Source organism: Aythya marila (genome assembly GCF_965140915.1).
Source record: "Aythya marila genome assembly, chromosome: 9".
In the NCBI taxonomy this organism is placed as follows: Eukaryota; Metazoa; Chordata; class Aves; order Anseriformes; family Anatidae; genus Aythya; species Aythya marila.
In genome coordinates this window covers 9990507-10015156 of record NC_139050.1, presented here as the reverse complement: position 1 = coordinate 10015156, position 24650 = coordinate 9990507, and the positions used below count along the sequence as shown (strand labels likewise).

Sequence of the window (24650 nt, the reverse complement as noted above, 5' to 3'; positions counted from 1 at the left end):
ATGCTAATATAAGCCAGAAGTGCCTTCTGTACTCAGTTCCCCTCAAAATGAAATTCAAAGGGTGATGTTAAATACTTCAAGGATTAAGGGAAAACAGATAGGAGATCGAAGGATATGTGAAATGCACACACTGAGGATGCCAAACACAGGTAGTCCTGCATCTCGAAAGAGAAAGACCCTTGCATTCACAGGTTAGGGTGGTCCTTCAGCTCAACCCAAAAAAGACAGACCTCAAATGCCACGAAGAGCTTCCACATAAAAACAGCCCTGCACAAACGTAAGCCTGGCTCCAGTAAACCTGTCAGACTGTCACTGACAGGTATAAAATACAGCATTTCATAAGATCAAACAAACAAGAGTGACATTAAGTCCCCTCTCCTGAGGATCCACCAAACGGTCCTCAAGATATGGGAAAAACAGAGCCCTGTGTTTTCTAATAGGAGCAACAATGCTGCTTACTGCTTGCCACTTCTCACCCTTTCAGCCCTGTGAGAAGCCAGAAATTGCTGCCTTCTACCTAAAGCCCTCTTAAGCCCACAGTCACCCACAATGTTTTGTTGTTGTCTGCTTGCTTTTTCATTTTAAGTATCCGTCAGAATCCCAAGATAAGTAAGATCTGATTGCTCTCCAGACTCAAAATTGTTATCTGTTTATAACAGGGATCCCTGAAAAAGTCATGGAAAAGACAACCTTGTTTGCTGTATTGTATCTAGATGCATTAATAAATCCTTCTAATGATTTTCATATTCCAGGCATCTGCTGCAATGGCAGAGCAGACACTGCTGAAGTGAATTAAGACTTCCAGAGGGAGGAGGAATAAAGAAGCAAGGCAAGGAAAGCAGGCTGGAGGCTTCAATCTCACACTGAGAAAGGTGCTGCTGGGGGGCATTAAATCCCCGCTTTCTCTTTGAGATCCAGGACAGAGTCAGACCAGTGGCAGGGTCCAAGTGGATTGTGTGTGTGTGTGAGATCTGAACTAGGGTCTCCCCATAAAGACCAGAAGAAATCCTATCTTTGTCTTTTCTAACTTATTTAAACTATTCTAAGACCAAGTTCTACAGCTCAACCTACACAGAGTACTTTACATTGTAATGTCCATTATTCTACCAAAACAATTTCCAGGAACATGGACATTAGCTTCATTTTCATACAGATAAGTTGAAGTGACTTTGTTCATGCTCACAACCAGGACATTGTTCCAAGTAATTCTTGTCAGAGATCAGCCTTGAATAGGTGAAAGCCTCCAAATTACAGCCACATGAAAACAGAACTTATTATTTTTCAGATTTGTAAATTAGACTCAACTGACAGCAAATAAGGCTGAGAATTTATCCACATAAGCATTAGGAAATTCAGAAGTTCCAGAATGTGCAAGAAGAAACTTTAAAATGACCATACTGATGACCAGAGTTTAACTGTTGTTTTATGGTATAAACGAAATGAAGAAGAAACAAAATACGTATCTAGACTGTAATTAAACTGATATTGTGAAAATTCAGAATTGTGTAATACGTTAGCTAGATAATACCTTTCATTTAATGTCTTTAAAATAATTCTGAAGGGAAAAAAGTGACCCACATTTGTAAAAACAAGCAATAGAGTGAACGTTAACTTATACACTAAATAAAACCAAAAAACAGCGGTTTGACATTTTCCATTAACAGGGCCCAAGTTGATCTGATGTACTTCAGGAAGAAATAAAGGTAGTTAAAGCGTTGCAGGTCATTAATTTCACCTGTCTTCCCCCTCCAGTAATGGCCTATATGTGCATTCACATAATCACATAGTATGTAATAAGTCATTTAAAGCAACACCCCCTTTCTTAAGATAGCTGGAAGAAACTTTTTAACCTTCCACTTGAGTAAGACTGAAGAACTTGCCTCTCAAAGGCACCATCATCTTGAGAGGCCTCTGCATTGTAACACAGTATTAAGCAGAAGAGTCTCAGGTAATGTCTGAGCTCATTCCAAATGAATACTGATTTAAAAAAAAAAAAAAGGCAGCTCGTGAACATTTCATAACATTATCATGGTTATCCAGGAAGAAGTTACTGGATTCCAGCAGTCTGCCTTTTGAACATCTTCATCACAGAAAGAAACAAGGTTTTTTTTTGTGAAAAACCTCATCCTGCAAATAAAAACAGATCCAGGGCCCCTAACACCCAGTGCACACAGACCTGCTTCAGCCATGCAGGCAGATCTATTCAACTCCAGTTTTAAGGGACAGACCTAAAATATCAGGCAAGCAAGCTGAAACAAGACATCTCTGATGCACATCACACTAAGCCATAAACCTCGACTACTGTGAAAATAACTACTTCTAAGAATATTCCTTCCTACTATTAATCAGGATGTGTGATTTGGAACTAGGAGAGAAAGTCAATCCTCTGGGGTATTTATCATCCGTAACACAAGACTCATTAACGTTGAGTCTGCTGCAAAGTTAAAATTTTACATATGAAAACAAATATAAGGTATTGTAGTCCCTCTCCTCCATACAATAAATAAATAAATAAATAAATAAAAAGCAAAACTGCACCGTCTGTGCTGGGGACAAAAGCATCAAAAGTGCCTTGCTCCACCTTGCCTCAGAAAGGAGCATAAGGAGATGAGTTAGTTGGAGAAAGCCATGCAGCAGCTTCCATGACTATGAGATGAGCCACACACCAGCTGAGATCTCAGAATTGCCCCCTCTGGGACAGACTGATGTTTCTTCTTATGCTCCAAGTCAAACAGGCTAACCTCTAGCTACTCCTTCTGCAAAATACAATAGCTGAAATATAGTCACGGGTCTCTCTCACTTCCTCCAACCTCCAAGAGCTATTCCAAGGTCCTGGGGAGGTAAGACCAGGTAGGTTAATGTAAAACAATATAAAGCATGACAATGTAATTGACCAGCCCTCTAAGAGAGCACTGATCCAAGAGAGGAGGCAAAAAACGATAAATGAGTAACTGATCTGAGCCTCAGCTCACTATGGTGAAAGAAGCACTGGGGTTCCAAATCCCCTTCCTAGAAGAGAAGAGAGCATCCATTCCCGTGTATTTCAATAATGCAGCAGCCAGAAAAGACATTATACAGCTGATGTTACTCAGCAACTCCAAGCAGAGGGCTGCCATACATCACTCCCTGAATACACAGCACACGATTCACTAAATATGTATCCAGATGGTATGCTCACATACAGCTTCATGGAAATATATGCACCAATACATCCCACTGACTGGACAGGTTCACCTCCCAGCCAATTGCTCCACAAGCATCTGCTCTACATGCTTGGATGTTTAGAAGTAGACATGTGCAAGGGGGAGGCTGGCCCCAGCCACCGTCAGTGCTAGAACAGGACACGGTGCAACTCCTGCTGCATTCACTGCATGGTTTGGTGAATTTGGGACAATCAGGTTACATTACAAGAGTTACTCTGAAGGACCAAGATGCTAATGTCTTTGCAAGCCACTTGTCTAGTACACTCAGTGAAGTAGACTAAACTCATTCAAACAGAGTAGACTCACTAGAACAGTAACTAGAGAACTAGGGGGGCAACACAGAAAGAAGCATTTTCAGGATGGAAAGGTTCCCCAATTCATTCAGGTTCTCTCTGAACTGGAAAGTTCTTTACTATGAATGGTGAATTCTCAAATGAGGTCTACCTCCTTACAGAAGTCTCACATTTGCAATGAGAAAATCTCTTTCTCTGGAAAAAGAAGCCTGTTAAAAAGCTCCATCTTTCTAATAAAAGACAAGTCCATTCTACAACACTACCTCCTCGATCTTTTTAAAATAAATACATATATTGACAGAGTGCATTGTGTGCAGCTCTGTAAGAGAACAACACAGCTAGGGAAAATGGCACAGAAGAGTAAACTCTCTTTCCAAAAGAGGTCAATACATTTATGGCAGACGTGTTACTGTAGCTGCAATGGCCTAAGGACATAAGCAAGTCAACAGTTGTGTGCAGAGATTCAATAATCTTATTTGACCATCATATTTTAGAGGAGAAAAAAAAAGAAAAAAAAAAACAAAAACAAAAACAAAAAACACAAAACCCATTAGTGCCTTCAGGCACAGAAATCTTTAACATTACAAAAATGAAAAACAAAGCTAAGAATCAGCTGAGAAGAACAGCTCTAAATTATTTGTTGTATACCTAAGAGTGAAGGTGGGCAACATCCATGGAGAATATAAAAGTCATGTTAGCAGATGGAGGAGTGGGGAGAAATGTTAGAGCTGTACCTCCTGTGACAAATTCACCTGTGGAATGTGGACAGGATTGCAACAAGGATGGGCTCACAATGTGGAGGAGGAAAAGTGAAAATACATTGTTTGCAAAACCAATGCTTCATCTAAGTCCATGATTTTCAGTATTCAATAATGTTATAAATGTAAATGCATAGAACTAGTCTCTCAAAGGTACCTGCATTTCTCCTCCAGGATAGCAGAGATTGAGTGGCTTATTCCTTTTCAGCCCTTTTTTTTTTTAATAGTAGGTTCTTATTTATTCTTTTCCTTCTTTTCCATTACTGCAGTATCATCTATGGATACAATTATGGATCCAAACATATGCATCTACTGTCAAGCCACCCAAAAAATAACAAAAAGACTGAATTTATGGATGAGGGGAGAGTAGTAGATGTCAGTTACCTCAATGTTAGAAATGCTGTTAACAGTCTCTCACAACATTCTTGTATTCAAGTTGGGAAGTTGTGATCCAGACGGGCAGACGAGACAACTAGATGGGTGGACAACTGGTTAACTGCTGGGCTCAGAGGTTAACAGATCAACCTTCACCCAGATGCTGGCCATAAGGGAGTACAACAGAAGTCTGTGATGAAACGTGCCCCACTTCACATCTTTATCAGATAGCCTAACAGTATGAAAAATCGACTCCTGTCAAGCGTGCAGATGGCAGGGAACTGGCAAGAAGACCACTCACTGATAGCAAGGTCCAGCCTGAAGGGCTAGGCTAACAGTGCACCCAAAATTCAGCATGGACAAAGACCTGCCCCTGGCAGAAGAACAAATCTTTGCACCAACACAGGCTGGGGACTGACGAGTTGGGGAACAGCTCTGTGGAAAATGACACTGGGTTCATGGCAGACAGGAGACAGCAGCGTGCCCTGGCAAGCAAAGGCCATCGATATCCTGGGCTGCACAAACAGGAACACAGCCAGTACACCAAGGAAAGGGATTGTCCCTTTCTACTCTGCACTTGTTAGCCCATAGCTGGAATACTGTGACAAGTTTCAGCCCCACACAAGAGAAACACTGATAAACTAGAATAAGTTCAGCAGCAGGCTGTCAATACAGGCAGGGGGCACTTCCCCATGAGGCTTTATTGCAGCAGTATACCATAGGAGGGCAAGTGACAACAGTCAAGAACTGAAACAAGAAAGTTTCTGATCAGCTAAAAGGAGGCTTTTCACCACAAGGAAAGTCAAGAAATGAAACAGGGTGCTCAGAGAGGCTGTACAGCATGCAGCCCCAGAGGTTTACAAAACCAGACCAGAAGAGGTCCAGGCAGGGTGTTGTGATCCTGCTTCGAGCAGGTTAGAAATGTCCCTCCCACCCTGAATGATTCCATGATTGACCATCACTGTTGCTCTCCTCTGAACCTCTTCCAGGCCCAGTATAAACTTCTTGAGATTTTGGGTTGGAGGTAGAAAGGGCGGAATAACGAAACGAGAATTAGGGAAAGTATTCCATAGCTGGGCAAGCCAGAGTTATAAAAAGGATGCAGTATTATTTATTTTCTACTGTCTTCCTTGGCTTTAACATTGGATGTGCTTTTTTGACTCAGATTAAACATTAATATGATGCTTCTGTGTCATCTTGCTCCTTGGCAGTAAAAGTCAGCTCACAGCCCATCATTCTGGGTGAGTAATGACTGTTTCCCCTGTATTTTCAACACTTACCAATCATGTACACTTAATGAGACTGGAGTTGTTCTACACGTAATAAGCAAAGTCTCCTGTAGAAACTTGGTAACTGGACCAGGAGACTGCTTCAGTGAGTATTCCCAAAGGAGCAATTAATAAGCTCAAAGAGAAGGATGAGGAATGCCTTTTGTAACATTCATCTTCCATTTCCAGTGAATATGAAAGGAGTATAAAATACTACCCACCTTGCTTTAATTCCTAGACTAACAAACTTCTGGGTTAGCAATCAGGTTACACCACTGTCTTTTTCTTTTTTCCCCTCCTTCAATTGGATTATCAAAAATTGGTAAGTTTACCGGTGAGATATTCTTAACAATTTCTGATTTCACCCTTTGCTTACAGGGTGTGTAAACAGAACCTGTTCTCTTTACATCTTTCTTGTTAAGACAAAGTGAGCATATATGTCCATCTGATGAAGAAGACAGGGCCCCAGGGGAAACCCTGTTCAAAAGACTCCAGAAAGGAATAAAACTTGCATGGAAAAAAATAGCATTTAAATGTCCACTCCCACATTCCAGAAACTGTGAAGCACCAAACTGGAAGCCAATATGATGGAGAAACTTGCTCCAGCGTCGCCAGCTTGCTTGAGTAGAACACATGCTTCTGTCCAGGAATTTAGATGGATGCTTTAAGGACAAAAACCAAACATGTACAAACAATCTCTAAGTGCTGTGTAGACATTCATACTGGGAAGTATACTTGTAGACAAACACCCTGACGAGAATCAAAACAATTAACAGCAAACACACGAATTCCCACCAAAAATCTCATTCCATATTGTGTACTTCAAGTGATACAATCAAACAAGAACTGCATTTCATGACCTTGAACTGAAGCAAATGAGCACAAGACAAAACAAAACTTCTGTATTTTCCAATTATGTAACATTTCATAAAATAAATGAAAATAGAAGACAAATCCACCTTAATACTATGCATACTAGGGAATTGTTTCAGCATGCTCCCATTCATGGGCCAGCAACAGACAAAGACAACTGAAGAAAAGCATTCTGTTAGTAAATTTAGACAGCAGAATTGAGGACTAATTCCCATTTTATGTTAGATAAAAAGTTGAAGCTCCCCATCTTTATGTAGGACATCACGCATGTCAATTACATAAATTATTAAGATGTGTTAATGGATCTTCTGAGACATTATATTAGTACTATGCTGAAACTCTTCCATTCACATTAAGAGATTATCAGTTACAAAGAGGATAGCTCAAGGGTCAATTGTCACTTGAAGAAGGCCATTACAACTTCCAAAACAAAGTGGTCATGTTCACTGAGATTCTTCTCATGTCTGGAAGAATGTTGTAATATGACAAAAGCAACAAAATTGCAGTGTTCATGTACAAACCTGGTAAAAGAAAAAAGCTACAATGATCTCATTTTATGTCCCTTTTTAATCACTTCAAACAGTTATATTTCAGTCTGATAAATATTTCATACTAGAAGTCTTCATAAAGTTTGACATAGGACTCATTAAAAGCCTATTTATGTGACCACAAGATGATTAGATGAAAAACAGTTTGCAGTCAATTTTAAATAGATGCATAACAAAACAAAACTAAATTACACATACTGGAGGCCTGCCAGGACGGCCCCTTTTTCTTTTTCCTTTGACTTCTGTTTCTTCAAGCTCACTGCCAGCATCTGAATGTGCAGTAGTTTCATTTGTAGAATCCCTAGGGGGGAAAAATACTAGATAAATTAAAATGATTTGAAATCAACAAGTAATCTATAACTGACTGATTAAATATTTAGTCCTAAGCCAAGAAGAAAAAAAATTCAGCATTAAAAGTTTTGCCACATTTATTCTACAAGCTAAGGAACTAAGCGATGCTAGCCCTGGCAAAAAGCCTTACCTTTTTTATAGGCTGGAATGTCATTTTATGGACTGAAAGTTATTTAAATTAACAGCTTCTTTTGAAACCAAGTTGCACTTCAAAAACTGGCTATATTAAACAGCAAGCTCAACATATCCATCCCACATAATGTATTCAATAGTATCAACTTTCTTTTGCTCTTGTTAACTACTTTTGAGCTGCTTTAAGGTCATGAGAAAGCAATCGGGTGTCTGATCCAGCCACCACACCATTAGAACAGTTACACAGGTTCCCACTAGGGTTAAATCGTGGTTTTAGTCACACTTCAAGACAATGCCATTGTGCAGCTGTTAATAAAGAAAGGATTAACACTGACCAGGAAGCTTAAACCAGAAAACTCACTTCAATCTTAAGACGTTTAAGATTCTTGTGGTTAGAAAAACATTTTCACTTGTACAGCGATAAAAATAAATAAATATTCAGGCTATTAGCAGAGAAACCCATATAATTTTTTAATCATTTCCATTTTAGACTAAGGCTGTACTAAGTAGGGGAGAAATATTATCTCAAAATTCTTCAATTTTCTCCCTGTAAGCCAGGTCCAAAGGTACTGCCTTCAGAACAGGCTTGGCTGCTTGAAGAATCCCAGCTTTTGAGTGATCTTCTAAGGCATTAAAGTTTGCCCAAGAGGAGCCCACAAGCAAAACCATTCGTTACTGATGTGCCTAATTTCTACTATGCCAGACCATGAGAGACTGCTAGATCTGTGAGGTCTCCATAAATGGAATAACTGTAATAATGTGCTAGCTTACTCAACGACTGGTGAAGTCTAGTTCTAATCATAGAATTCCTTAAAGCCAATATAATTTCCTTGAACTAAAAGGAGTTCAATTGCTTTAAAACTTGTGTAAGGGAAAGGAAAAAAAAAATCACGCCTATTCCATTATACTGTGTAGCCTCATATACAACAGAGGGCATTGGGTAATCTGGTTTACAGAAACCGAGAAGCTTCAGCAAGCCATGATCTACACACATCTTCCACTTTTTCTTAAAATACACAAAGGAGGAATACTTCACAAATTCGCTGCATCACCAAGAAAGCTATTTAGTAATGCAGAAAGATGCGAACATCATTATATTAGAATCAAGAATCTTCTGAAACTTCTCTTTAGTGAAATTACTGTATTCTTCTAGGTGTCCTTCTAGCATTTTAAGGCATTATTTTCCAACCTTTTCCAATTTGCAACCACAAAAAGACCTAGGTGTGTACATAATCCTTCATAAAAGCTAGAATGCAATTATCTGCTTTTCTGAAAGTAACATCCACAGAATGCTCTACATATCCCAGAAGTCCACGCACCCTAGATTAAAATCAAGCAATATTCAAGCACATTGGAGTTTCCAAGCTATATGCTTTTACAACAGTATTTCTACAAAATACTTAAGATGTAGCTTGGTTGTGATGATTTTTAGAGAAGTAACTTTACTGCTTCATAATATATGAAATCTGGAAAACTCAATACTGAACTATGAATTTAAAAAATAAATGAAACCAAATTAAAAAAAAAAAAAAAAAAAACAGTTCAAAATGACTTGGTTAAATAGTGTCACTGATGAAGAGCAATGCAGCAAAGATGTCTATGTGGATGGATGTATCCAGCCTTTGCTCAAAGACCAGCTATCACACTGCAACTTAATTTGCCAAAAACACATATTGCCTCACAATGACAGCTTTTTCTAAAAAACAGACAAACAAGAACACTTCTCAATACAGCCGTGAGGAACCCCTATAAAAATATCTGCTGCTTTCTACTGCTGCAGATAAATTAAAACATTCACTCTTGCTCTCTATAGAAAAAACGAACTGCTCCCCAATCTACAGAGAGCCCTACTGCAAAAGTTTCAGGCGTGGCGCAGTCCCAGCAATGTTCACATTTCTGTGTAAATGTCATAGATTTGCTAGCTTGTAAAAATCACACCCCTAATATCATCAAGACAAATATTTTTCTCTATTAAAACCAGATTCAGCAGAGTACCTCAACAAATGGTTGTAACACTTCCCCTGCAGCTCTGAGCTATATAAACAAATTAATCAAACCATACTACTTTGCCTGCATCTAGTCCATGGACAGCTTGATTTTGCTACACCCTGTGAGTAGGTCTTGCACAATCTACTGAGATTTGTATACTTAGCAGTTGAAATTTCAATCACTTCAGGACTCTGCATACGGAAGGAACATTTGAATAATTAACAACCTTCTCTTCTTTTTCTTAAGCAGAGTGTTGTCTTAAACCCCATAGGCAGACTTCTCTAATTTTCCTGTCAAAATACCTCTGGTTCACTGGAAGCCCTTTTGGAAAGGCTCAATAAATCACTAAGGGGAAGTTTCATGTCATCTAACTTTTACATGTATACATTGCACATAACAGAAAATTTTAAGGTGCAATATACCTCATGCTAAGGTCAGTGTCCAAAATAGGTCAGACAGTTTATGCTTTTAAAATTTTCTTTCCTCTCCACTGATGGTAAGATGATCTAGACAAACATCTCAAATACAAATGTCCAAAATTAATCAAGCTTAATCTCACCCTAATAATACCTGAGGCAAAGAGGTCATCTCCTCCTGCAGAGCGTAAGTTTGTTCTCTCTTTACTCCTTACAAAATAATAAGCAAATCATGTTATTTGGGAAGAGGAGAGAGGATAAGGACAATCTACGGTCCTTGGCTGACTTAACACTAAAACACCTGCAGCATTTCAAGAAGCAGGGAGTTCTTCTTGAACCATGCAGCTCCTGGGCAAAAAGGCCCTTGCACTGAGGCTGAGTTCCATTGGTGTGGGGAGAACCGCTTCTCGCTCCTGTCAAAGACTGCACTGGATACACACAGGCAGCCCCCTTCCTTCTTATTTCTGAATTCAGGGGAGGAGCGAAGCATCTCTTAACTGCTTGCAGTTCTGTCAGGTTTTTAACACTTACTGAGAAGAGCATCTGGCCAGCATCCATCTCCCTCATTCCCTACACATATTATAAGGCTGCTAGGAAGCAATTTTTCTGATGGCAGTCATCCACATCTTAATAGACCAGAATTATCCTATCCTTATTTCATGTGTGACTAGTAACCTGAGAGGAAAACTTAGGCCTCACCACAATATATCCTTCATCTTTTCTGAAGCTGTTGGGATGGAAATTTACACTCTTTGCTGGGTTAAAAACTGGTTGGATGGCCAGGCCCCGAGAGAGTGGTGGTGAGCAGAGTGAAACCCAGCTGTTGACTGGTCACCAGTGGTATTCCCCAGGGGTCAGTGTTGGGGCCCATCCTCTTTAACATCTTCATTGATGACTTGGAGGAGGGAATTGAAGAGCCTGAGACACAAAACCTGTGGGGAGCAGCTGAGGGAGCTGGGGTTGTTTAGTCTGGAGAATAGGTGGCTCAGGGGAGACCTCGATGCTCTCTGCAATTGCCTGAAAGGAAGCTGTGGGGAGCTGGGGGTTGGCCTCTTCTCACAGGTAACCAGTGATAGGACCAGGGGATGGCCTCAAGCTGTGCAAGGGGAGGTTTACATTGGAAATTAGGAGATATTTCTTCTCAGAGAGAGTAGTCAGGCATTGGAACGGGGTGCTCAGAGAGGTGATTGAGTCACCATCCCTGGGGGTGTTCAAGGAAATGTTGGACTTGGCACTTAGGGACATTATTTAGTGGGTGATAGTGATAGTAGGGGGATGGTTGGACCAGATGATCTTGGAGGTCTTTTCCAACCTCTATGATTCTATGAAAGTTACCTTGGCCTAAGGAGACCTGCACCATGAAAGAGGAGGAGAGGTGGTAGTGCCAAAGGCTAAGCCCTTCCTCTGCAAAACACCTTTGAACATGGTAGAGACATAAGAGAACTTTCAAGAGTGTGAGAAGACGTACAAGAATAAGGTGAGCAGAGAAAGCAGATACATCATAAGTCCTTTTAGGAACTCAGGTATACTCTGCTTTTCTTTCTGGTTTCTGCAGTGGCTCTGGGATCCTAGAACAGCTGGCTGTAACTCCAGGATTCCCCCTAAATCCTCCAGGTATTATTCTGAAGTTATAATAGCAAGTCATTGAAACTATATGGTAATGAAGAATTAACAGGTTACTGGGCAGGCCCTTGCTGTCATGCTTCTGAAGAACGTATTTCCATTGACTTAGTCAATGTCATGTCTCTACAAAATAAATCAATTGAATTAAATTTACCTTCTACTATTACATAAAGTCTTTGCTACAGAACTCATACCATGACCTTAAAAAAAAAAATCACACCAAAAACTTACACTAGTTTTAGGAAATAAAAACAGTTTTATAAGCTTTTTATATGTTGTTGAGGTGTCTCAAGATTCTGGCAGAGATAAAATCATAAATTGCTACCACCAGACTCAGCCCTGAGAAGAAAAGCATTCATGAAGAAAAATGGCTAAATGCACGGGCTCATGAATCATGGATGAATCAGCTCTCATGGTTGATCTTCAAAATCTAAAGAAGAACATGCCTCACAGCAAATGAGTCATCCCACTGAGACAAGACTCGTAACAGTCTGTCACCCAGGTCAAATAAACCAGACAGTTGTGGGTTTTCTTCTCCTGTATCTGAAACACCAATAATTCTGTTACGTGTAATTCTGTCCTCATGGCATTCTGAAGCCACTTCTACAAATCCAGAAAAATGGAAGATTTCTACTTTGGTGTTCCCTCAAAGGGAAGAATATGGGAAGGAATAAGTGACACAGCTCTAAGTAAAGTGTATCAATAACAAATTGACATTAAGACTCTGTTTAAATGGGATAGCCTTAAAGGGTTTTTTTGTTTTTAAGTTGCATAATATCGGTGGGCTTACAATCTTCTGATTGAAGAGAATGCCAAACTGCCTCATGTTTTTCAGCTGTTATGCTGAGTTATGGGATCCATTAATATGCATTTTATAACTTAAAATTCCACAAAATTTCATTCACTTCTTAAAGCCATCTGGATTCTTGAAGCGGGAATGGGAATACCCCTTTCCCATCATTACAATGACAGAAACTAACAGCTTTTCGTCCTTAGCACATTTCACAAGCACACTTTTATTCTTGTAATGCAGAACATCTAGAAAATATTATACGTTAAAATGTTTTCTCAGGCTATCCTACAAGCTCACCAGCAGCCCCCCCCCCAACAGAGGTATCCATGCCAGTCATCCCCATTTTCAGCCACCTGCTCACCCACAGGAATTAACTTATGTCAGAAAAAGGTTTTAAAGACACTGGAAATTAAGGCAATATTGTGCATGCTATTATTAAGGGCAGTGAAATAACTTTACAATTGTCCAAACATTCAAATTCTTACAGAAATTACAGAAAGGGACTTGAATGTCTGGCACATCACTCAACAAAACCTCAGCTCTTTTACACTCTGTAATTGCCATTTGCATAGTTCGTTCCCAACAACGTATGGTTAACATTACAGAGTTACCAGCCGCAGGGCGGCAGCGCTGTGAGGAGAGGCCAGTTCTGTAACAGCTGCCCCACAGCTCTGCCATCCAGCAAGGCCGGTGGCACCGCTGTGGGAGCGGGGTTCAAAAAGGGCAGCAAAGTGCAAACAGAAGGGAGAAAGTGCTGTGGCACCAGGCCGGGGGCAAGGCACGAGCGGCAGCCGATGCTCACCATCCAAAGCTGTTTTAACTGGCAAATTATTTTTTCCCATGTTGAGTCTGTTTTGCCCATGTCATTACCTGCTAAGTGATCTCCCTCTCAATCTCTAGGCTTAGACATCTTCTGTGTCCTGAGGGAAGGCTGAGGAGGAGTGTGAAAGCACAGCTGGCAAAGGCCAACCCACCACATCACATAAAGCTCCATTTTGCTCCTTTCTAAAATTCCTTTCTCAGCTATGCAGCTCTCATGATCGACTGCCACTCCATGCTCCCCAGCAGTTCAGGTACAGTGACATTCCCATGTGTATAAGCTTTTCATTTCCCAACATGACTAACACATGCTAACACTGCTTGCTCTCTCCAATTGCAGAAGCCACAGACTTATTCCACAATAAATACAGCTTATTGTAAGGAAGTATACAACAGGAATACACAAATATGATCAATTATAACAAAAAAAAATCCTATTTTCAAAATGTTACAACATTCAGAAGCATAAAAGTAGCAAATACTTGCTTTTGCTTTTCACAAAATAAAATCTCCATGTAAAGAAACATCTTTTAAAGAAAGCGTTTATTTATTTATTTATAGTTTTTCAGCATACAACACACAAGACCTGGAACAGTCACATTAATCTACTCTTCTCAAGCTGACACTTTATCCTCATACTCAGCTTACTACTCACTTCTATCTTTCGAAAGCTGAAAAATTCAAATACATAAAGAAAAAGAATACTCACTGTAGTACTGGCAAATCTGAAGTAATCATTTTTGCAGCACTCTTGAAAGTAAGAGCTACATAGAACTTCTTCTCAAAGTTATAAGACAACTACTTGTAAACCTCTTTCATGAAACAAACGTCAAAGCTCAGTCTGTAAAAAAGAAAAAAAAAGAGAAAAAAGCATTAGCTGCAATTTCCAAATAGCCATACATTGAATAAAACACTATAAACAGAAATTTTGAATTCAACTTTGAATTGTCATCACTATTAGACCACCTGAAATTTTGAATAAATGTCCCCAGGACACCTTAATGATATTCTTGCACTCAGTTTTTACAATTTTGCTTAGGCAACTTTACATGTTTTTTTTTTTTTTTTTTATCTATTTTTTTTCTTTTTGATTACACAAAGTATTGTATTACCACACGCTTATTTACTGTAGCTAATGTAAAAATACAAACAGAACTCTGAGAAAGTTTAAATAAACAAGAAAAATATACAAGCATAAGCAACCATAAAGCCTGGGATAATAAAAATTTAAGGAATCTATTTTCTACTCACACAATAGACTAAACTTGAAAGAAGAAAAGTTTGTTTCATAAGAAACAATCCTTTTTTAAGGTTTTGAATGAAGACTAAAGACCTGCACCAAAAATGTACAAGCTTTCATTTAGGCACAACAACAAACTGGTGTAAAGTAGTGCTCCTGATAGTATCTCCCTTAATGGAACTACACCTATCCAACCACACTAGCAGGTTCACCGTTTTATGTGACTGCATTTCAGGGAAGCTAAGTCAGAAGCTGAAGTGTCTAGCCGCAATAGGAAATATTTTAATTTAATGAAACCAAAGTTTTAAGTTTAAACAATAAAATAGACTGCATCCATGCTACCTCTAGACCCACTGGTAAAATCTCTACCTGGAAGACTAATCAAGGAGTTGACAGGTGTGCTAATCTTAAAAATACAACATACAGCTGCTATCCTCCTTTTCCAGAAAATGCAAGTTCTGGAGAAACTAAAATAATTTGTTTCCTCCCCCCCCCTCCTTTTACAGATCTTGTGGTAATATGAACAGTTACATGGTGCACTACAGTTGAATAATGGTAATTACCAAGAATTTATCTTGGCTGCCTTTAAAAAAATAATCAAACACTGTATAGTTTAAATCTCTATTATTTAAGTCCTTAATTTCTTCTCACCAGGCAGTCCTTTCTGTGCTCTAGCAGTTTTGCACAAGACAGAGCAGGAAAATCAAGCCAGAAAGACGTAATGTAACTAGCACCAAACAATATCTAAATAAAACTGCACCAGTGTAAGCAAAACAGGACAACATGTAAAGTATTATTTTCCATCCTACTATATATACACATCAGTTTTTATTTACCAAAAACTTAAGCATACAATGTGAACAGACTTTTTTTTTTGCCTCTGGTTGTTACAGTTCCAATTTGACTCACAGATGCCTACAACTACTTCTGCCAGTACTTACTACTACATGTTATAAACAGTTTTACATTACAGCTTACTTAAAGTATCTCATCACTGTGACAGCACATCAGGTACTCCATGATTTATATGCATTTTTGTCTGGAAAAGTCAGTCCTTTTTAGTAATATCTTCCCTTTATTTAAAGCAGACTAAATATGTTTTTAGTATTCGCACACAAGCATACATGCACATACTCTTGCATGTGTTAACTGGACTTCAGAGGATCTTCTTCTGTCTGTCTTGTATCTTCAGTTTGCCTTCAATTCTAACAGGGTATTAGGCATTCAACTCAATCTCCCAAAGAAGTTCAACAAAATTCACATGCATTTCCTGTGCAATATTTTACACAGGCATATAATGCGTTCTGGACAGCTGCTATGTGGAGGGTTTTTTGTTGTTGTTTTTGTTGTTAAGTTTTCCTTTTCAACTTAGTTATCACCCTCAACAACTGTTGTGCTTTACATGCTCAGGCAGTAACTAGAAGTGCTTTCAACACATGAGAGAAAGTGTACTTGCTCAGCTATAACTTACTCAAGAAGTACAATCCTGGCCTAAAAGAAAGCATGGAATTAAGGGTATAAAAAGCCCCAAGGAGAAGAGGTGAGCTCTTTCACTCAGAAGTGACTGAGGAACCAAGAAAGCTGGACCCACAGCCTCAACACAGTGGAAATGGAAAATGAGCTGACATCAAGGCAACTGCAAGGTCCTCTGGTATGTTCTCAAAGTCCTTATGCTGAACGGGAAAAAAAACATCTATATGTAGTAGATGCAGACTTGGACAGCTAGAAAATAGTGAAGTTGTCCTTCTAACATCTTTTGTTTGAATAAAAGCAAGTTTCAAAGGCAGTTAACAAGTGTTAAGCCAAAGACTGAGAAATACAAGAACTGTCAGCGCTGAAAAGCTGAGAAAGGAACGTCTCAGAGCCAAAAGCTCAAACCAAGGAGTCATCACAATCCTGCCCACTTCATGGAACTGATCAGAAGTGGAGTCTGACACTGCATGGAATACCACCACCCCATGACACAGTCCGAGTCAGCTGTATCCTTCATGCCTATCCAATACAGTTGTGCTGGCTGTTGTTCTGGATATGTTCTTTCTTCCTCAGCTGAAGCTTGGAAACCCTTACAGTCTGCTTTACAACTTCATACAATGACAAAACTCCTCTGACATCAAAGAAACACCACCAGTTGTTTCCAAAATTCAGTTTTTAATTATCACCCATGTTGCTTCAGGTTGGTCTGGAAATAAAATTTAAGTTCCTGCAATGGCTAATGAAAAGCTCTATGAGTTTGGAATAGAGTTCTCAATTTAGTATTGCAATTAAAATCCAACAATTGTGAAAAAATCCTTGATCATTATAGAATATACAATTGTGTTTTCTCTGGTTTTAATAAAAGAAACACCTCTTCTTAATGACGTTCTTATGAACTTGTCAAATTCTCCCCCTTTTTGTCTTATTCAGTCATATAAAGCCATTTATACAAACTCTTGAAAGCTTAAGACAAGATTCCTGTCTTGTCACCTCTTTCCTATCACATTGTGGAAGGAAGAAGAGGAGGAGAAGAGTAAGGGAGGAACCCATCAGACTTTCACTTTAGGGATTATTTATCACAAACATGACGCTGTTAAACAAGTCCTAATAAATTGCAGCCAACTGCTTCTATTCGAGGCATTTTTCAAGATGCAATGCCTTCTCTCAATCCCAGTTTTAATCATCTTAGCACGTTTGCAGCTTTTTGAACCTGCACATCTGGATTCTAAGATGACATCAATTTATGCTGGCATAGCTACAAATGACCAATAAAGGGGTATGAAGGAGAGAGTAGAAGAGACCATTCAGCTGAAGCATACATTGGAGAAACAAGTCAACTATCCCCTTTTTCACTTCTATTTTTTTAATATATGTACAATAACCAAAGCTGAAACAATGACCATTATATAGAATTGCTTCTTTGAAAAGAAAAAAAGAAAAACAACACAACCTTTTCCTGTAAGTTATCATTTTTATGCTAATTTTTCTTCGATATGTATTTCATAACGAGCTTAGCTTTAAGAAAAGCTTTGCAATTTTACAAGTCTGACACATGTATTCTGCAAACAGTTGCTCTAGGTTCTTCTAACATGAAGTTACCCCCCATGGTCGTTACATTATTTGCCCCTGACATGAACCTGAAAGCAGATGGATTTGATTGTTGCTTGGAGCATGTTCAACTGACCTATGTACCTACATGCCATACACCTGAAACCAAAACTTGAAACAAAAACACAAACAAGTAATTACTAAATTCAGTAATGAGTTACATGATTATTTATTCCATCGCCTAGAAGATACACAAAATAAAAGACAACTGGTATTTGACTGACTCCATTTTTCAAAACCCTTTCCTTCGTTGACCAAGTGACTTTGTCCCAACCAAGCACAAAAGATATCTATACTCCTTCTAACGGTGCAGTATCTTCTACTATTGAAATGCTAATGTCCCCACATCATAACTTCATTTTAATTTCATTTTCCATTTAAAATGACTTTGCTTTCTCTCTCGATGCTTCCTGTTACATCTCTTCTTGCAGGTTTAAAATTGATAAAGCAGAACCCTTCTCGACGCCATTAAGGTCTGAAGGAAACTCAAGAGCTCCAAACTTCTTGCTTGTGCAGATGAGAAGCTATAACACACGATGGCAAGCCATGACATAGCACCATAAAAAAGACCTATAAAACTCAAGTTTTTCATATTTAGAGACAAGATTTGTCCCCTCAGTAATCCCACCCAACAGCAGCATTTGACAGCTAGTAACAGGCCTGCATCAGCAGCAAATGACAATCCTGTTAGAAGGTAGCATGCTGCACATTGAAGCAGAACTCCAAGAGCTTTGATCAACAAGGTGAGAGAGCAAAGAGGATCTTGCAGGCAGGCAGATAAATTCTAGCCTTTTATTGCTTCATCCAGCGCCATGCATGGCCTTGAGCACATTGCTTAAATCCTTCCTGCTCAGCTATCCCATCTGCAAAGTGACAATAATAGTTAGGAATCGAAAGTGTAAATTCTAAATCCGGAGGAACTAAAAAAAAAGTTGACAAGAACTAACCCAATGCATTTGTAAAAGCGTAAGCTTGATTTCTGCTGCAGGTTTGGAACTTTAATTTGTTAACCCTGCAGCCACATAAGCTGAAAGCAAAACTAAATGACCTCTTTCACAGCCCTGACTCTGAAAATTAGTATTACAATTTAAAGCCAAACAACATAATGCTTATTTAGCTTACCTTTAAGATTATTTCATTGTCTAAAATGTGTATGCCAAAGACCAAAAGTCTAAGTGGTAGAAAAACACCAAGCACCGGCAAGTTCTTTCAGTAGTCAAAGCACACAGCAAGCTCAGCTGCTGTGTGGTCTGCAACCTTCTGAAATGGTTTTCCCAAAAATAAAGACCCAGGGGTCCTGGTAGACCACAACTCGAAGGCAAGCCAGCAATGTGCCCTTGCTGCAAAGGCCAACAGCATCTCCTGGGCTGCACTGTGCCACACGCTACCAGCACATCATGGGTGGTGATCCTTCTTCTCTACCCAGAGCCAGGGAGACACATGGGCAGCTCCATATCCAGCGCTGTGCTCTCCAGTACAACAGAGACAGGGACATTTGGTTTTGCAGCAAAGAAACAGCTTTGAAGAGTGTAGCATACAGTTTGGTTATAGGCCTTTCAGGAGGGCAACATCAGAACACCAAGTTGAAGGTAGGTAATTTGTTTTTCCTTGGATAACTTCAATAGGATATTAATGAATAAAATGAAAAAATGGAAGTGGGCTCAAAAAGCTAATGGACAGCTGAGAAAAGTGTAATCAAAACCAACACAAAATTAAAGTGTTCAGTAGATGTCCATTACCATTGACTGAGATTTCTTACTCCCCCTTCCTTCTTTAAAGACATTTCCAGATGTGTTACACATAAATGCAGGAACAAAAATAATCTAGTGGCAACCCCTAGCTGTCCATTTAACTTCGCTTTCAATTTCCGTTGTCTCCTCAGTTTATCTACAGTTGCACCAATGTGTAGAACTGACTCTAAACAACGTGCAGAACAGCTGCTGCTACTTCCTCTCACCAAATGCTTTTAGCCTGGAGATGTCCTGCCCAGCCAGCCAGAAATATCATCTCAAGTCTCACTTTCTACCGTGCAATATTACTCCACACACTCCACAATTACAAATGCAAGACCTCACACTGAAAGGTTACGCAAATCGCTTCTTGTAGAGCTGGGAATAAAATTCCTAAATGGCAAAAACGTCCAAGCATTTAGTTATACTATCACATTTCTACACTTAGTTTTCTGTTTCAAAAAATGTGTGAACTGCCAAAACCAATCCATCTCTCTGTATCTTCTGCTACTATTTCCAAAACGTATAAGCTAATTCCTGTACTGAGGCACTGACACTACCAGCTTTGCCCAGGAAAGCTGATACAATCTTTTAGCCACAGTTTCTAACAGTGTAGTTCATTCCAAAGACAAACGTCATTCAATTGTTTCATCGTGCCCAGTGTTTATATTTCACTAGTCTTCCATTATCATGTACTGCTTTCTTGTAACACCTACGAGGGCTAATACTAAAGAAATTAATAATTTGCCCCAAAGCAGATGATTGCCTGGAAGAGACAGCTTTCTCAAGAACAGAAATTTCCTATCTTTTTCATTTTCTGGATTATTATTTCAAAATCAAAGTAGATCTGACAGAATGAACATATGAGACAGGCTTGCTTTTCTTTTGTTATTCTTACAAACTCTTAACCATAACTGCTCCTCGCTCTGCGGACACCCAGCAAGACACTTGACCTGATTTTCTGCAGCACTGAGCATTCACAACTGTGACCGAGATCACCGGGGGCTCCAGGCATGACATCACTCATAAGCAAATAATTATGGTCTGATTGCTCAAGACTAAGAGTTATGGCACTGAGTTCTAATCTTAGGCCAATATCTGGATTATTAAAGTCTAAATGAATAGTTTTCCCCTTGCCATCCATTAGGATTAGTTACCTACCAGCCTCTTCCCTACCTGCTTTGAACATAAAACACATGCAATAAAAACAGGCTCTAAAAAGTTAGGTTCTACTGTCCTCAGACTGTGAGCATAAATAGACGAATCCTTGAGGTCTTCTGCTTCTCTGCACCTGTATTTCCAAGACTCAGAAGAAGCCTTGATAAGATCAACTCAGTCATGTTTTGTTTTTTTTTTTAAAAGGAGATGCAAGGGCATTGAGAGTCACAAAAAAAAAAAAAAAAAAAAAAAAAAAAAAAAAAAACTATTGGATAAATTTCAAGTAAAGAGATCTTTCCTAGCACACAGAAATGAAACTGGAGTCATCCTCTACACAAATTACTGAGCAATGAAAACCCAGAAATAAACCGAATGATGATATAGAGAGCATAAATGTTCAATATAGCCTTGGTTAAGGTTTCAGAAAATAGTTATCGTGACATGAAATGCTTCTCTCCAAAAAGGGCCACCCTGCTCATTTGGTTTCTTAGCTCACTAAAGTAGCATTAAAACTTTCAGGGTTTTGCATGGTTAGGTTCAGTGAGCCAAGCCAGGGCTGCAGGAGGCACAAAACCACCTGTGCACAGGAAGACAACAGGAGGGGAAAGCTGGGAGCAGATGAGACCAAAGGAGGACAACTTCTTTTTCAGCATGTTTTTTATCCTCAATGAAATCCATACGTGGCAATAATTGAAGTTAAATCCAGTGATTAAATTCATACTCAACCACTTCACTGAATGAGTGCTTATTCCTGCAAATAATCCCCACCTTGGGGAGGGCATGGGTCCCTCATGTAGTCACACTTAGACACAAAGGCTTGGGATTTTCATCTCCGAACAGCACAAGGCACAATGGGCCAAGACTGTAGACAGGCTACAGGCACACCAGAAGCAGCGTTAATAGATTTTTATGCTACCTTAGAAGAGTGTTTACTCATCTGTAATTTTTCTATGCAGTGGACATCTGGTGTTCTATTATGCATTGCATCTGGAAAATTGCCAACAATAAAACCAATTTTCACGGAAAAAAAAAAAAAAAGCAAAGCCTGACACGCAGAACAGTAGAGGAAAGGAGAAAACTCAGAACGATTCAGGCTTTTGCTCTTTGAGCATTTATTTCTTTGTTTTGTATTCCCCCCCGTCCCCCTATACAGGACTAAGGAGAAAAGCCTAGAGAAACTGAAAAACAATTTGTCCAGATTATCAAAAAACACAAGCATTTTGAAGTCACATATAAATGGAAAACTCTGGGAAGTGACTGATTTTGGTAGTTGCATGATCTTTAGGGGGTGCACACAAATGCTCAAGAAGGGAGGTTATCGTTTTCTTGACCTTACTCTAAAATAACAACCTCCCCTAAGTTTACGTAGCTGCTAACAGAAAGAGCATCAGAGTACCTGAACTACAAACACCTGAACTTCCTAAGAGGAGTCTGTGAAAACTGAACAAGCCAAGAAGCATAGCAGAGGTAGATAAGGTAAAATTGGCCAACGAAACTGTAAAAAAAACATCTTCCAGTTGCAGAATCAAACCTTATCTCCCAATCCCAACCACTTCCTGAGAAACCATGATCTCAGCCACGTTGCTATCAGACCGTTCTTTGGACCCCTCCAGCTGATGGCACAAGGCCCGCTGCCACCAGGGGCCCAGACAGGCTGCAAGACACCAGGAACTGCTCGCTTGCTGATCTAAGGAGAACTTTCCCCAAAGCCACCCCTACACGACAGAATATCAACGTTTTGAATGAGCTGTACAAACATCACTGAACCATGCTCTGACAGCCCCTGCCTCAGGTCGTGTCCTTGGTTTTTACAAGTGGCACACAGCCTATGACTTATACCAGTATACTGTTAAAACCTCTACTGGAAAAGCATAGCTTCGAACACTCTCATCTCCCGGTCTCCAAACAACCCGGCTGTCACACACCTGTGAGCAGAAGCACGTTTTTCCATGGACACCGGTAACCATGTTGGAGCTAAAAATAAGAAAACCAACCTGCAAACACATTTCCCCAGTGACCACAATAGATGTCTCAGACTGCAATCAAAATGCAAACCCAAATCCACCGGTCTCACACAGGCATACTCCAGGCTAATGTCAGTCACCGAAGCCTGAAGATGACTTGCCCAAAGCTACACCGTTGAAACCAGCAGTACTAACAGCATCAACTCAGTAACTATTTACCAGCAGAACACTTCTCACAGAGCAAAACTATTCCAGTTAAGTTCTTGCTCATGATCCTAAGCATTACTGAAACAAGCCTGGAAATTAAAAATTGACAATCATTTAAAACAATTGACTCAAAAGTGAATGTGGCTTTATTACCCACTAGTTTCCTCCATCCCCATGGTTATGCTATGTCCACATTCAATGGTGAAGGTAACTTGTCTCTCTGCCCCATGGGAAATAACTTTCATGTTCTCCCCCCACTGCAACAGACCTCACAGCAATTGCTTCCCACCTGCACCAAGGGTTGTGATCTCACTTCACACTGAAGATGTTTGATACAGAATTGTGCCTGATATTTCACAGCACTCTCATCTGACCTCCAAATGCCTCACCTGCACCTACAAGCCTTCTGACTTGGATTCCAACACAAGGGCACTCTGGAGGAAAAGAGAGGAATGTAAAGATTCAAGACATTACAGATATGCTAAAAGTGGTTGCTCCCCACCCGTGTTCCCGAATGAGCACTCCGACACACCACACATGGGAAGTCAATGCAATGATACTGAATACGAGAGAAATTGTTGTCAAGTACTACAAAAAATTGGAAATAGTTCTGCAGTAGTCCAAAGTGGAAATATCACTAGGGAAAGACAAATTAGCACCTGGGGACAACATTTATTTTAGCTTAGTAAACATTCCTCAAGAAAAGCTTCTATCATGCAGTGATGATATGAATCTCAGTCAGTCAAGAGCCCCAGGAAGAATCAGTAGGGGGTGAAACTGCCTATTCTTTGCTGCTTAAAAATGTCTTCCACACAGCAATAAATCCAGTAAAAGGAAACTTTCTTGGGAAATTATGTTTGCAAATACTGCCTCTTTCACTGCTCAGTCATTGGCCTGGATATAGGCATGACGACTGCAGAGATGGCAGAAGATAATCGTACTATGTGAAACCAGCTGAGAACCCAGCTCCAGACTGGACAAACTAAAACCAGATACGCTTTATCTGAAATACGGAGCAGGCGACGAGGACAGAGAAGTCAACATGCAAGCCAGACAAGCAGCTGATCCAGTCTCTTCCTAAGGAATCCATACATACCCAGGCTATTTGCACTCTGTCTCTCGATAAACACGCTGGCAAACCCAAAGACACCTGGCAGAAAGACAGGTACCCCCAAATTGGTTTCTGTAAGGAAGCACTGGCTGAGCCTCGTGCTCCTGTGGAGGCGTGAGCTGCAGCTCAGAGCCACCCGTGTGTCCTGCTCGGCCCAAGGCAAGGCACGCAAAGCCGAAGGTGCAGCAGTGCACGGTGCTACAGCAGAGGCATCACACACAGGTTGGGGAGCCTTCAAGGACACAGGGAAGGCCGTGGATTCACTGCAGTAAGGAATATAACAGGGTGGCCAAAATAGGCTTTGCTAATTCCACTAACAATAGAACAACTTCATGTTTCTCACCTTCTTCCTCTTTGCATATATTGAAGATTGCTTTTCCTCCTGAGTCAGTACAAACACATTTATTTGAACATGTGACAACAACTCAAGCTCTGAAACTGTCACCAATTTACTTGGATATTTAGACTGTATTTGCAAACTTTTTTTTTTTACTGCATTTTGCACTGCTGAAGGAAATATGGGAACACCTGTTTTTTATTTCTGAAGTTACTTAGAACAGCAGATGACAAACTGCAAAGTGTGGCTGAGCAACACGTCACTTATTTTTGTGCTGTTCTGTGAGCTTTGAAGAAAAGTCCAATGTGCTTTCTCCCAGTAATACCAACAGCACTCCATCCTCCTGGAGAAGATATATTTTTTTTGACCTAGAAGAAAAGT

At 39.8% G+C, this 24650-nt stretch overlaps 1 protein-coding gene across 4 annotated transcripts in view; it reads right to left on the bottom strand.

Moving 5' to 3' along the window:
* STAG1 (STAG1 cohesin complex component) overlaps positions 1-24650 on the bottom strand; it is a 180333-nt gene that overhangs the window by 128740 nt on the left and 26943 nt on the right. For all 4 annotated transcript variants that reach the window (XM_082767502.1, XM_082767501.1, XM_082767504.1 and 1 more), the window contains 2 exons: positions 14151-14282; positions 7517-7619 (listed from right to left, as the gene is read on the bottom strand). In XM_082767502.1, coding sequence (XP_082623628.1) covers positions 7517-7619; positions 14151-14179 — 132 coding nt within the window. In that variant the 5' untranslated portion in view covers positions 14180-14282. The remainder of the gene's footprint in view (positions 1-7516; positions 7620-14150; positions 14283-24650) is intronic.